General features: G+C 40.4%; 2 protein-coding genes across 2 annotated transcripts in view; both read left to right on the forward strand.

Annotated features, from left to right (window-relative positions):
- PPFIBP1 (PPFIA binding protein 1) overlaps positions 1-3,842 on the forward strand; it is a gene marked incomplete at its 5' end in the record, with an annotated part of 117,222 nt that extends 113,380 nt beyond the window's left edge. The window contains 3 exon segments of the mRNA NM_001265753.1: positions 1,824-2,003; positions 2,671-2,736; positions 2,874-3,842. Coding sequence (NP_001252682.1) covers positions 1,824-2,003; positions 2,671-2,736; positions 2,874-2,960 — 333 coding nt within the window. The 3' untranslated portion in view covers positions 2,961-3,842.
- Positions 3,843-6,450: 2,608 nt separating this feature from the next.
- REP15 (RAB15 effector protein) lies at positions 6,451-7,686 on the forward strand. Its single transcript, NM_001194247.2, is given in 1 exon segment — positions 6,451-7,686. A coding segment is annotated over 1 exon segment (711 nt). The 5' UTR covers positions 6,451-6,618; the 3' UTR covers positions 7,330-7,686.
- Positions 7,687-15,025: the final 7,339 nt, after the last annotated feature.

The raw sequence follows: 15,025 nt of genomic DNA on the forward strand, positions 1-15,025 counted from the left end.
TGGCAGGTGAACTGCAGAGCGAGTGATTACTGAGCATCTTAAGGGATGTTCCTTTCTCCATAGATATTTCTCCTCCTCCTCCTCGCTGCTCATATGGAGCATGCATGTTTTGGGTGGTTTCTGGGGTGTGAGATTTTCCGGACCTCTCTTTTCTCAGGGGCTTCCCCTCATGTCTAGCTATCTGCCTACTCTAACAAATTGAAGAAACAGTTGACCCTTGAAGAACATGAGTTTGAATTGCACAGGTCCACTCCTACTCAGATTTTTTTTTTTTTCCAAGCAAATGTGGAGGGATGCAAAACCCACATCTAGGGAGGCCCGACTTTTTAGGTACACGGGTACGCTGGACTTGAGTATGTACGGATTTTGGTATACATGGGGATCTTGGAACTAATGCTCTGTGTATACTGAGGGACAACTGAGTATATATCTTTTAAAAGTATAATAATTAAGAGAAGGTACCCAGATAGCTCAGGCAGTAGAGCATCAGACTTTTAATCCGAGGGTCCAAGGTTCATGTCCCTTTTTGAGTGCTCCCTCTTAGGTGGGCATGGTGGCTCATGCCTGTAATCCCAGTGCATTGGGAAGCCAAGGCAGGAGGATCATGTGAGTCCAGTAGTTCAAGGCTGCAATGAGCTATGATTGAGCTATGAGCATGCCACTGCACTCCAGCCTGGGCAACAGAGCAAGATTCTGTCTCTAAAAAAATGATAATGAACGCATCATATTGGCTTCCACAATCCATGTATTGGCAGTGCAGAGAGTCCATAACTTGGGTCCAAATATTGATTGCAGTTGTTCTGTTTTTATAAATCAAGTGTAGAATAGAGATTTCTCTTGTACAGATTTAGCTTCTCTGGCTTATGATTGACCAGCCTTGTAAATAGGAAAAGATACTTTAAAAATGATTGAAGGTAGGCCAGAAGAGAATGGATATTTCCTAATTTACCTGGATTTATGGGTCATACCAAATTTAGATTACTTTTTCTTCTTTAAAATTAATCCTAGATTAACTCTTCTAAATATGTTATCTCAACCAACTTGTTGGGTTATGAGGTCCTCCAGAAATTTGCGCCAAAGTTCTTTTTAATTTTTTTTTTACCCCCTCTATCTGCCTGAGTATCCAATGACCAAGATGGAGTTTCTCTTCTAAGTATCACTGAAGTTTCCTCTCCAGAAAATTCTTTTAGCAGTCACCAGTCCTGTTATGGAAGCAAAATAGGCATACAAGATAATTATAGCCTCACCCAAAGAAAAAATATAGTAAGGTCTATTCTATTTTGCTAATCTTAGATTGAAAAACCTTGCAAAATTGGATTCAGCCATGAGAAATCTCATTGCATTAAGTCCTGTCTAATCAAAACTATGAAGCCAGGTGCAGTGGCTTGTGCCTGTAGTTCCAGCTACTCTGGAGGCTGAGGCAGGAGGATCCCTTAAGCCCAGGAATTTGAGGCCAGCGTGGGCAACATAGCAAGATTCTGTCTCTAAAAATAATCGTAGTGATGTAATCAAATTATTCTTGCCATATTTTGTTTATCACAGTGACTATTCAGCTAGTTGGCGTGAATAAGAAGAATAAGATTAATTTTCTGAGATTCATAACAAGGGTCATTTATCATTGCATCATTTATATGTCTGGGATGCCCTTTCATTTTTATCCAAATTTAAACATCCAGTTAATTTTCTCTCTACCATGGGGTAAATAATTAAATTACACATGTAGGAGGGAGGGAGTAATGCAAAAATAATTACATGTTATCAGTCCTTGATTGTACGAATTTTATCAAATCCTTTGGATGTTTTTGTTTGCTTTTCTTTTAAAGCCAAAGAAGCTTGCCTTTAGCAATTTTGGGAATTTGAGAAAGAAGAAACAGGAAGATGGTGAAGAATATGTTTGTCCAATGGAATTGGGACAGGTATCAGGAAGTGCATCTAAGAAAGGATTTAAACCTGGTTTGGATATGCGCCTGTATGAGGAAGATGATTTGGACCGATTAGAGCAGGTAAATCCATTATATACCTTTTTTCAAGTGCTTCCATCATTCAGACACTAAATGGGAGCTTTGTATACTGTGTCTGATCGGGGACATCTTCTTCCAATAACTAAAAATACAGATAATAATAAAATAGTAGTGAACACTTAGAGATCGCTTATATGTTCCAGGCACCATCCTAAGCACTTAATGTATACTATGTTTGTGGTAACCTTAAGACATGGAGAGCATTGTTATTCTCATTTTGGAGATAAGGAAACTGAGGCACAGAGAGCTAAGTAACTTGCCCAAGGTCCCCAACCTGTCTCTTTGGCTCCAAAGCTTATGATATTTACCTACATTATGCCATCTCTGTATTAAAACATGTTAGGAATGGACAGGTTATTCTACCTAGCCTTTTCAGATTAAAGTCATGGGACTGCATATTTCCCTTCTAATCAACAATGCTTTGGTACTGTTAGCAAAGGCATTAGACTAGCTGTGTCAGTAAAGTGTCTCTTCTAATTTTTCACTTCCGATTGCAGTGGTGAAAGGAGATTATCACCAGAAGTGTTCTGTTGCTCCTACCCCATTCAGTGCTATTTGCATTATTTCCTCTTAGACTTTTGTTCCTCTCGCTGCACTTTCCCTGACATTGTGAAAACACGTATGTCATGTTATGGTTTGTTCTTTGCAGATGGAAGATTCAGAAGGGACAGTGAGACAGATAGGTGCATTCTCCGAAGGCATCAACAATCTGACAGTGAGTTTGTGAAATGAATTGAAAATGTTATTCTATAAATGTCTTTTAACAACCCCAGAGGACCACATGTCTCTTGGAGAATGTGTAGTTCTGAGCTCTTGGCTCTCAGTGTGACTCCCTGTCTCCTTGTTTTCCAGCACATGTTAAAAGAAGATGACATGTTTAAAGATTTTGCTGCCCGTTCCCCCAGTGCCAGCATTACAGATGAAGACTCAAACGTTTGACCGTAGCACCTGGAGGAACATTAGGAATGCTTAGTCTTTTTTCTACTTTCTTTTCCAAACACTCACAGTATATACAACAGGCAGCGGATTGTCTATTGTTTGTTGTTCCAACTTCTGCTGTTGAGAAGTTTAAACAGGAAGCAGGAGTAATGTGCCGATTCCGAAGTGGCCACAAAAAAATAAGACACTGGTGAATGAGAGTATAATTGTTTTTCTTCTATTTAATGTAAAAATCTGTGATATATTATATTTAAAGTGTTGCATTTAAGATGAGTATTTTACCAGAGTGTTTCCGTTCACATCCGTAGTATGGAGGATTTGGGGAACAGTAACCAGGATGTGAATGATTTTGTCACATCAGTGTTCACTGGAGCCACCTAAGTAGGACATTATATGATTTCAGAATCAATATGTGGAACTTCTTTAAGCATTCAGTGTGCCCACTAAATGCCAGCCACACTTCCACTTGCCTCTTACTGTCTTATTTTTATATATTTTTCTAAATATATGTATATATACAGTACATAGAAAATAGAACATTTATTTTGTGACCTAAGGACGATGGTGAAAAGATCACGTTTTCCAAACAATCTGGTGATCAGAACGTTCATATACCAGCTGGTTTCTGAAGAAGTCAGAATGATCTTTCTCCATACTGACTTTTAACAATGTTGATCATTGAGGCTAAATTAATATATATGAAATATTCCTTTTTGATGACACCACAAAGTTGTTGAACAGTTTAAAAATTTCAACCTTAATCTTGGATCCCTTTACCTCATATGGAAGAACTTGAGGGACATTAGTATACTTTTTTTTTTTTAAGATGGAGTCTCGCTCTGTCACCTAGGTTAGAGTGCTGTGGCATGATCTCGGCTCACTGCAACCTCTGCCTCCTGGGTTCAAGCCATTCTTTTGCTTCAGCCTCCCAAGTAGGTGGGACTACAGGCACGCGCCACCATGCCTGGCTAATTTTTGTATTTTTAGTAGAGACGGGGTTTCACCATATTGGCCAGGCTGGTCTGGAACTCCTGACCTTGTGATCCGCCCGCCTCAGCCTCCCAAAGTACTGGGATTACAGGTGTGAGCCACCATGCCTGGCCTTTTTTTTTTTTTTTTTTTAAGTGACAGAGTCTCACTCTGTCACCCATGCTGGAGTGCAGTGACGTGATCATAGCTCACTGCAGCCTTGAATTCCTAGGCTCCAGTGATCCTCTCACCTCAGCCTCCCCAGTAGCTAGGATTACAGGTGTGTGGCCTCCCACCCCACCCCACCCTTCACACCTGGCTGATTTTTCAAACATTTTTTGTAGAAACAGGATCTCACCATGTTGCCCAGCCTGGCCTCAAACTCCTGTCCTCAAGTGATCCTCCCGCCTCAGCCTTTCAAAGTGGTGGGATTACAGGTGTGAGCCACTGTGCCTGGCTTGAATACACTAACTTGAATACATTCAGAATCACCTCCTCTCCCCAAAATGCGTAGAAATAGTTTTTGAGGAAACCAAAAGCAAAGCAGAAACCTTTACAGTATTGTTTCTTTTCTCTTTGTTAACTATGTCATTGCATCAAAATACTAACAGTCTGCCTAAACATGTTCATTGTACATTTCTCAGGCTATCAATGAATGGAGCTTTTTAAAAAGTTGAATATTTGTCTGAACATTTTATTTCAAAGTTCGAAAAAACAGAGGCTGCAAAATTCATTTTATAATGGCTATTTTGTGATGATAAGACGTAGTTCACGTTTTTCTGTAGCACTGGGCCCAAATATTCTTTGTAAAGAAAATCACTGCAGCAAAAATTGTTACTGTGTTTATTATGTTTGTAGAAGTATTAGAAAAATATTCTATTTTTTATTCAGTGCTACATAATGACCCATGGTAGCCAACCCGACAAAAGACAGGTTTTCACAAATTGAGGTGGAGGTGGGCAGTTCAGTATCTGCCATTGGACTGGATTATAAACTGTATTTGAATATCAGTGGTGTTATCTTTTAAGTTGTCAGCAAGTTACCAAGTATTCATTAAAGAAATTGTGATATCAAATTACTGTTTATTCATAACAATTGATTTGATGCTAATAATAATTTTCTTTAAACTCTACCATTCATTATGTGGTAACTGTATTGGACTTACTTTATTTGGATTTTATTTTAATGTGACTAGATGTCACCACTTGAAAAAATCAATTTGTTCTTAGAACCTGGTTGAAAACACCAGGAGACTGTTACAGATGTCAAATTTTTTTTTTTTTTTTTTGAGACGGAGTCTCTCTCTGTCGCCCAGGCTGGAGTGCAGTGGCGCGATCTTGGCTCACTGCAAGCTCTGACTCCTGGGTTCACGCCATTCTGCCACCTCAGCTTCCCAAGTAGCTGGGACTACAAGTGTCTGCCACCATGCCTGGCTAATTTTGTTTTCGTATTTTTAGTAGAGACGGGGTTTCACCGTGTTAGCCAGGAAGGTCTCAATCTCCTGACATCGTGATCCGCCCACCTCGGTCTCCCAAAGTGCTGGGATTACAGGCGTGAGCCACCGTGCCCGGCCCAAGTATTTTTTATTCAGGACGGCATAACGTAACTGATAATATGTAATAAAGTTAAATTTTTTTATGATGTGTTTTATTTACAAAATATACACTGCTGGTGTTACCATATGAAAGGAAATAAAGTCAATTGATAATTGCTTCATTTTTATTGCCCTTATTTCATTTTCCATTGTTCATAGTAATAGGCTTTGTTTCTGATATAGAAAATAACACAATCTCTTTATAAACTGCCATAAATTTGTTTGAATGGAGTTTATAACGTGTATCAGCAGATAGGAATTTGAGGCCTTTGAGAAGATTTTGTAGGAAAAGAAGCAACTGAGCTGGGGAATGAAGAATATGGCAGAAGTAAAAGAAACACACAAACAAAAAAGAAAATAGGAAAAGCAAATGGAAATGACTCACCTACAGACTGGAAGAAGTTAGTTGTAGAAAGAGGTGTATGGATATTTAAAAAACTAACATAGGGCTGGGTGCAGTGGCTCATGCCTATAATCCCAGCACTTTGAGAGGCCAACACAGGAGGATTGCTTGAGCCTAGGAGATCGAGACCAGCCTGGGCAACATGGTGAAACCCCACCTCTACAAAAAATACACAAAAATTAGCCAGGTGTGGTGGTATACACTTGTAGCCCCAGCTGGGGTGAGAAGATCACCTGAGCCCAGGGAGGTTGAAGCTGCAGTGAGCCATGATTGCGCCACTGCACTTCAGCCTGGGTAGCAGAGTGAGACCCTGTCTCAAAGAACGACAACAAAAAGAACTAATGTGCCATTTTTACTTTTACTAAAACTTGGAAAGAGGAAACATATGTTGGAAGAGATTACCAAAGGTTAAAAGTAGAGTGAATATAACCTAGCTAGAACAGACGTTTTGTGTGAAATTTAGTATCTTTAATAAGACAGCAGGAACTGAATGAATACAACACACCCAACTGACAAACAGAGAGAACATGTTTATTTAGCTGTATGTATATACGCTTAACTACACCCAAGGGAGCTGTAGAGTTAGAAAAACATGAACCATTAACAGATGTGACCTCCTTGCAGAACTTTTACTTTGAAAAAGAAGTACTCCTGAACCAGATTCACATGTGTGATATTTGGATGCAGAGAAAATGGGGCAGAAAGCATCGCAACAGTTGGTTCTGAAGGACAGCAAAGAGGTGCCCATCGTCTGGGAGGTGGTCAGTGAAGCTATAGTCCATGCAGCTCAGAAACTGAAGGAGTACCTTGGATTTGAATGTCCTCTGAGTCAACTCTGCCCAGCTGCAAATACTCTGAATGAGATCTTCTTAATCCATTTCATCACTTTCTGCCAGGAAAAGGGAGTTGATGAGTTGCTGACCACCACCAAGATGACCAAGCACCAAGCCTTCCTGTTTGGCGCAGACTGGATTTGGACCTTTTGGGGATCCGACAAGCAAATAAAGCTTCAGCTGGCAGTACAGACTCTGCAGATGTCTTCACCTCCTCCTATGGAATCTAAACCTTATGACCTTTCCAATCCAGAACCAAGGGTAGAGGAGTCTTCCTGGAAGAAAAGTAGATTTGATAAGCTGGAAGAATTCTGTAACTTAATAGGAGAGGATTGCCTGGGTCTGTTTATCATCTTTGGTATGCCAGGAAAGCCTAAAGACATCAGGGGAGTTGTCCTGGACAGTGTCAAAAGTCAGATGGTGAGGAGCCATCTGCCAGGAGGGAAGGCTGTGGCCCAGTTTGTCCTGGAGACTGAAGATTGTGTCTTCATCAAAGAGCTGCTCAGAAACTGTCTGAGTAAGAAAGACGGGCTGAGAGAGGTGGGCAAGGTTTATATTGGCATTCTCTGATTTGGATATGTATTATGTGACTGGCCTGTAAGAGGAAAAGAAAAAAGATTCTAATAAGCAAGCTCATCTATTTGCATCATTCCAGCATGGGATTTTTTTTTCATTTGTTTTCCCATTGATTGAAAATGATTACTGGGATCAAAGTATATTAATGCCACAATTACAGAGGGAGAGAGAAAGAAAACTCTGGCTCTGCCTATGATTTAAAAACAGTTCAGGAAAAGTTATAATTTAGTTTAATATTTCATTCACTTATTCAGTAATAAAAATGGGAAGAGATAATAAAGTCACATTTAAAGTTTGATTTGCAAAAAAAAAGTGTCTTTGTTTGAAATAATAAGTCTAGCACTCAAACGTATAAAATGTGTTTTTGCATCTGTTGGTGGGAGATGGGTAGGGTAAAGTAGTGGGTAAGGCTACAGAGCAGGTTTAATTACATTTGTAACATCAGTTTCAAGCCATGCACAGTGACTTACGCTTGTGGTCTTAGCTACTCAGGAGGCTGAGGCGGGAGGATCGCTTGAGCCCAGGAGTTTAAGGCTATAGGGAGCTGTGATTGCACCACTGCACTCCAGCATGGGCAACGAGTGAATCCTCATCTTTCAAAAAAAAAAAAATAGTTTTGGTTCAGGACTCCTGAGCAAAACTCACATTGTTCTTTTCCTCTTAACACTTACCTTATTCTGCCTTCTCCCTAGCTGCTGTCCACACTGAGAGGACTTTGATGGGATTTGAGATTCACTTTAGTGTTAGCTCTGCCTATGATTTTAAAACAGTGACCTATAAAACTATTCCTTTTAATAATACTTGTTTACCCTTTGCAGTAAGGAAAATGTATTCACATATAATAACCATTTTTGCTTAAAAGCCACTGTGGAATTATAACAGTACAAAGAGGAATCACTATTATTTATTGTACTGGTAAGTCAAGTCAGATGCTTTACATATATTAGCGTGATTTTCATGTGTCCTCCGTGACTCTAAGAGGTTTCTATTTGCCAAATCAAAGAGGCTAGATAACGCATAAATCTATTAAGTGGCTTGTAACAAAAAAGTAAAGTCTGCCCAGTTACAAAACCCATATTCTACCGTCATGTAAAGAAAATTCCCGGTAAGCCTATAAATTATGTTAAGTAAAAATCAATTTAAAAAAAAAAAAGAAGAAGAAGAAGAAAAGAAAATTAGTTAGCCAGGCAGGGTAGCTGTGATTCCAACAATTTGGGAGTCTGAGGCAGGGGGATTGCTTGAGCCCAGGAATACAAGACCAGCCTAGGCAACATGGTGAAACCCCATCTCTACAAAAAATACAAAAAGTAATGGTGATGTGTGCCTGTAGTCCCAGCTACTTCGGAGGCTGAGGTAGAGGGATTGCTTGGGTCCAAGAGGTCAAGGCTGCAGTGAGTCGTGATAGCGCCACTGCACTCCAGCCTAGGCAACAGAGCGAGACTCCATCTCAAATACATAAAAAGAAAATTCTCTCATTTTAAACTACTGGAATTGCTGAGATCACAAAGGTGTTCACCTGCAAAGATGCTAGCTGGTTGCTGTTGTCATTTTTCCTCCATTTCCTGGCCTTAATCTGTGGCTACTTTTCCTGTTCTTGAACAACCTGTTTACTGATATGCAGCCATTAGAAACATGAGCTGAAGCCTTTCAACTGCATCCAACCTCTTAAAACCATTTCTGTTTCTGACAGTCTTCTTATGTTCTTGGCCCCTTCTGTGTTTTGGAATTTAGGGCATGTTCCCGTGAGGCTAAATTAAGACATATGAGCGCAATGTGGCGTCATGCAGGTATTCCAAAGTAAGAAATACATTTGTTGCTGTGATCTGTATAACTGAAGCACGTTGCAGTGCACTCTGATAGTTTGTCCGACATCAGTTTGTAAAATGCTGACTGCAAGCCACCAAACTGATATCATGACCATCAATAGGTCACAATGCAGACTTGTAAAAACTTTGTCATGGTAGGAGTGACAGCTTTCGAGTTTAGTTGAGGACAAACCTGCTTAAAATCCCAGCTCTTTTGTTTATACTTATCCAACCAAACCTCTGTGCTGGTTATTCTCGGTTCAACCTCCACATCTACTCCCCATCCTGTCTGCCTTCTTCTGGGTTCTGACTGCATCACTCTGGCTTCCATCCCGTGGAGGGCACGAGATCAGAAAGGGGACAGGTCTGGAAGGTATTAGCCCCACTCTCCCTACCTCACTATGACGCTTTGTTCCAGACAGCTCCTGCCCAGCTGGCCCTTCTCTGAGACTCCAGCTCCTTCCCCTTCCCCTCTCAGGCCATTGTCCCTTCCAGGTTGCTTCCTTGCACCCTGCCCCCACCCTGTAGATGTCCTTTTCCCTCAGGTGGACTTGAGGGTGCCATTCGATGTCTTCTGGAGCCCTAATGCCTCCTGATTTTCTCATCTAAAACCTGGAGATGACAATACCTACCTCGTAGAACTGCTATTCGTTACAAAATTAAGAATAATCGGCCAGGCCTGGTGGCTCACGCCTGTAATCCCAGCACTCTGGGAGGCCAAGGCAGGTGGATCACAAGGTCAGGATTTTAAGACCAACCTGACCAACGTGGTGAAACCCCGTCTCTACTGAAAATACAAAAATTATCTGGGCATGGTGGCGCGTGCCTGTAGTCCCAGCTACTCGGGAGGCTGAGGCAGGAGAATCGCTGGAACCTGGGAAGCGAAGGTTGGAGTGAGCTGAGATGGCACCACTGCACTCCAGCCTGGGTGACAAAGAGTCTCCGTCTCAAAAACACTTAAAAAATAATTTTAAAACAATGCTTAGTACAATAATCCAAATCCACTCTTTGATTCTTTATCCAGCTCAGTAAACAGGATCCACAGCGAATATAAAGGTGCATCGTTAACTTCAATCTAGATGTAGGTTTAAGAGCATGCTCCTGTTTTCTTTCCATTGAGCCTGGTCTTCTTCAAATTAAAATAAGCCTTGCAACATTGGGGAACATCAACCCCCAATCCCTTCTCTTCAAATTTATCTCCCAAAGAAGTCCTGGCGGAAAGCGAGGAAGGGAGCATTCCTAATCCCCATGATGCCTGCAGCTTCAGGAAAGAAGAAAATGATGTATATTCTCTTCGGCCTCAAGAAATGGCTTTGTTTTCCCTCCTATCAATGTATTTTCACCCCCATAGCCCTCTCCTTGAGGAACCTGGAATAGGAAGAACATATCTGCGACCTTGTAGTTGTCCTTCATTAGAAATTGGCATGAAAAAGTGTTAAATAAAATGGAGTATTGATATACACAATTACTTGTCAATTAAAAATGATTTTTTTTTTTAAAGAAGGTGAGTACTGGCAGAGACGTCTGTTTCCTCTTTTTGGTAGTGAGGTCTCCAATAGCATAGAATCAAGCTCAGTTTTTGCAATTTGGGTTAATATACTGCAAAAAAAAAAAAAAAAGGCTTAAAAGTATAAATGGAAGATAGATTCATTCAAACATAATTGCTGAGTGCCTATTATATGTAGGGCTTGTTCTGTGCCCTGCCAATCCAGCAGTACAAAGAACGAAGTTCCTAGTCTCAGGGAGTTTCTATCTTAATGGTGGAAGACAGACAAACACGTGCAGATGTTTAAATGCATATTTTCAAAACATCTCACACCTGTAGTAATCCCAGCACTCTGGAAGGCTGAGGCTGGCAGATCACTTGAGTTCAGGAATTTGGAACCAGCCTGAGCAACATGATGAAACCCTGTCTCTACTAAAAATACAAAAATCAGCCCGGCGTGGGGGTGTGTGCCTGTACTTGAGAGGCTGAGCTGGGAAGATCGCTTGAGCCCAGAAAGGAGGAGGTTACAGTGAGCCCAGGTCCAGACACTGCACTCCAGCCTGGGCAACAGAGTGAGGCCCTGTCTCAAATAATAATAATAATCAATTTTAAATAACATCAGGAGTAATGTAAAGAAAAAGCATGATCAGGGAATAAAGAGTGTTAGGAGGTGCTATTTTATATTGGGTGGTGAAGGAAGGCCTCAGTGAGGAGGGGGCAATTAGCTAGAGATCTGAAGGAAGACACTGAGCATCAGAGGAGACATTTGGGAAAGAGTGTTCTAGGCACAAAGAACTGCAAATACAAAGGACCTGAAATGGGAGTGGATGTGAATGTGGATAGCAAAGGAAGCTGACGTGGACAGAGCAGAGTGAGCTGGAGGCGAGAGGTGGGAGATGAGTTTGCAGAAGTAGCCAGCAAACTGATCAAGCTCTTTAAACTTGTAAGCTGAAGTAAGGACTCAACTATTCTGAGTGATAGGGGAGAGAAATGTCTTGACTGACCTGTACCTTAAAAGCCTCACCTGAAGCCAGGCATGGTCACTCACACCTGTAATTCCAGCACTTTGGGAGCCCAAGGTGGGTGAATCACTTGAGGCCAGGAATTCGAGACCAGCCTGGCCAACATGGTGAAACCCCGTCTCTACTAAAAACACAAAAACTAGTCTGGCGTGGTGACACATGCTTGTAATTTCAGCTACTCTGGAGACCGAGGCAGGAGAATCAATTGAATCCAGGAGGCAGAGGCTACAGTGAGCCGACATCATGCCGCTGCACTCCAGCCTGGGTGACAGAGCAAGACTCTGTCTCAAATAAACAAACAAATAAACCCTTACTTGATTACTGGGGTGGGGGGGGAGACTTGATGGTAGAAGAAAAAGAGGAGAAGCAGAACCCAGGTAAGCGGCTAGGAAGCCACAGTCATCCAGATAAGAGAAAAAGGTGGCCTGGACCACACTCATACAGGAGGAGGTGTGAAGAGGTCAGATTTAGAATATAGTTGAAGGTAAAGTGTACAGCATTTGCTGATGATTGGATGTGGGGTTTGAAACATGTAACCATTAGTTGCTGTACTTCCAAATGTCTTGAATAATAAGAATATATGCAAGGACAGAAATAAATTTGTCTTTGACTTTCCTTTATCCCAAGAAATCAAAAGATGGAGAAAAGCATTTTAGAGAAACAGTGCCAGGGTACATGATTGACAGACAGGCACTGCATGACTGGGTGGCCTCACTGAGGAAAAAGTAGCTAAACATGGGCAAAGGAGATCCCAGAGGCAAAAATGTCATTATATGCATTCTTTATGCACACTTGTCAGAAGGAGCACAAGACACAGCACCCAGATGCTTCTGTCCTCTTCTCAGAGTGGTCTAAAAAGTGCCAGAGAGGTAGAGGACCATGTCTGCTAAAGAGGAAAATTTGAAGACGTGGCAAACTCGGGAAAAGACCCATTATGAAAGCGAAATGAAAACCTATATCCCTCCAGAAAGGGAGGCAAAAAATAAAAAATAAAAAAAGCCCAAGAGGCCTCCTTTGGCTTTTTTCTTGTGTTCTGAGTATTGCCCCCGAATCAAAGGAATATATCCCGACCTATCCATTGGTGATGTTGCAAAGAAACTGGGAGAGGGGGAATGACACCGTTACAGATGACAAGCAGCCTTATGAAAAGCGGGCTGTGAAGCTGAAGGAAAAATATGAAAAGGATATTGCAGCAGACCGAGCTAAAGGAAAGCTTCATGCAGCAACAAAGGGAATTGCCAAGGCTGAAAAAAAAAAAAAAAAAAAAAGAAGAGGATGAGGAAGAAGAGGAAGAAGAAAATGATGATAAACAAGTTGGTTGTAGCAGTTTTTTTCTTGTCCATAAAGCATTTAACAAACCCTGTATACAACTCACTCCTTTTAAGGAAAAAAAAATTGAAATGTAAGGCTGTGTAAGATTTGTTTGTAAACATTACAGTGGGTTTTTTTTGTACAATTAATAGACTACTGAATGTCTCTTTAGATAGCCCTGTCCTGGTGATATTTTTAATAGACACTAACCTTGCCTGGTACAGAACGGGGGTTGTAATTGGCATGGAAATTTAAAGCAGGTTCTTGTTGGGGCACAGCACAGATTAGTTATATATGAGGATAGTTTTTTCATCTTCATTTGTCTCTGCTGTGGCTTATACGATATAATTGTTGTTCTGCTAACTGAATACCACTCTGTAATTGAAAAAAAAAAAAAATTTGCAGCTGTTTTGTTGATATTCTGAATACTTCTAAGCAAATACAATTTTTTTAATTGAAAAAAACATTTTAGCCCTTTGCCTTCAGTAAACTGGGCATGAATAGGCCCAGGTGGCATCTTTTAAAGTGTTAAGCAGTAACTGTTCCCATGTTCAATGCTTCTGGGAGGTTACAGTACTCAATTAATGTTTCCTTGGTGTATAGCGACCCCTGTCTGCAGGAATGCTGTGTGGAGTACACTCTCAAGAAGGAGGTGATGTAAAGAATGTGCAACTTGGAATCAGATGTGGATTTGAGTTTCAATGCTCATAAGAGCACAGTCAAGTGGCTTAACTCTTTGTTTCCTTATTTGTAAAGTGGGAATGACTTCAACTACAATCATGCATTGCTTAATGGGGATATGTTCTGAGAAATGCATTGTTAGGCAATTTTATTGTTTTGTGAACATAATAAAGTGTACTTACACAGACCTAGACCGTACACACCAAGGCTATGTGGCATAACTCCTAGGCTACAAGCCTGTATGCATGTTACTTTAGCGATAATGTAGGCAACTGGAACACAATGGTAAATATTTGTGTATCTAAACATATCTAAACACAAAAAAAGGTACAGTAAAAATAAGATATAAAAGGTAAAAAATGGTACACTTATATTGGGCACTTACAACGAATGGGGTTTGCAGGACTGAAAGTTGCTCTGGGTGAGTCAGTGAGTGGTGACTGAACGCGAAGGACTAGGACATTATTGTATGCTGCTGTAGACTTCACAAACACTGTTCACTTAGGCTGCGCTAAATTTATAAAACAAAAAAGTAATTGTGCTATGATGTCACAATAGCCACAATGTCACTAGGGAATAGGAATGTTTCAGCTCCATTATAGTCTTACGGGACCACCATCATATATGCATAGTGGTTGACTGAAACTTCTTTATGTGGCAAGTGACTGTAACTCAAAGGAGACAAATCTTGTGAAAATATTTTACATACCGAAGTGTAAGCTTACCAAATTTCAGAGAAACTAGTATAAATTGTAAGTATTCATGTTATAAACAGCTGAAAACCATAAATCAGACTCACCATCTTTTTTTTCCAAGTGAAAATTAAAATGTGGAGCTTTTGTAGATTTTAAAAATACTGCGTACTCATTTAATTTTTTTCAAGCTGTATGCTTGGTGTAAAAATTCAAGTACAGAAATGGAGAAAGTGAAGTCTTCAGGAGTGTCTCCTCCATCCTCGTATCCGCTGCCTCAGATTTGCTGTTGACCCTTCCAGAATTTGTATTGCAAAAAATAATAATAAAATACACAAATGAGATTATATAATCCATAAGTGCCTTATAACCTGCATTTTAAAAAACTTAACAATCTATTGTGGACAATTTTCTATGCTAGTAGATTTATATCCACTTCATCCTTGTTAAGGCTGACACCAGTGGTTTTCCATCTTGCCTCAATATTAGATTCACTTGAAGAACTTAGAGTAAACAAAAAACAAAACAAAACCCTATTGCTCCAAACACATCTAGACAAATTAATCAGCATCTCAGAGGGAGTCTAGATAATTAAAAAAAAAAAAAATCTCCTGAGGTTATTCTAATGTTTAACCAGTATTGGGGCCCATGAATCTTAAGTAGTGTTGCAGGATTTTTCTCAGCTCCTTTACT

The sequence above is a fragment of the Macaca mulatta genome, chromosome 11 (assembly GCF_049350105.2).
Source record: "Macaca mulatta isolate MMU2019108-1 chromosome 11, T2T-MMU8v2.0, whole genome shotgun sequence".
Classification (NCBI taxonomy): domain Eukaryota; kingdom Metazoa; phylum Chordata; class Mammalia; order Primates; family Cercopithecidae; genus Macaca; species Macaca mulatta.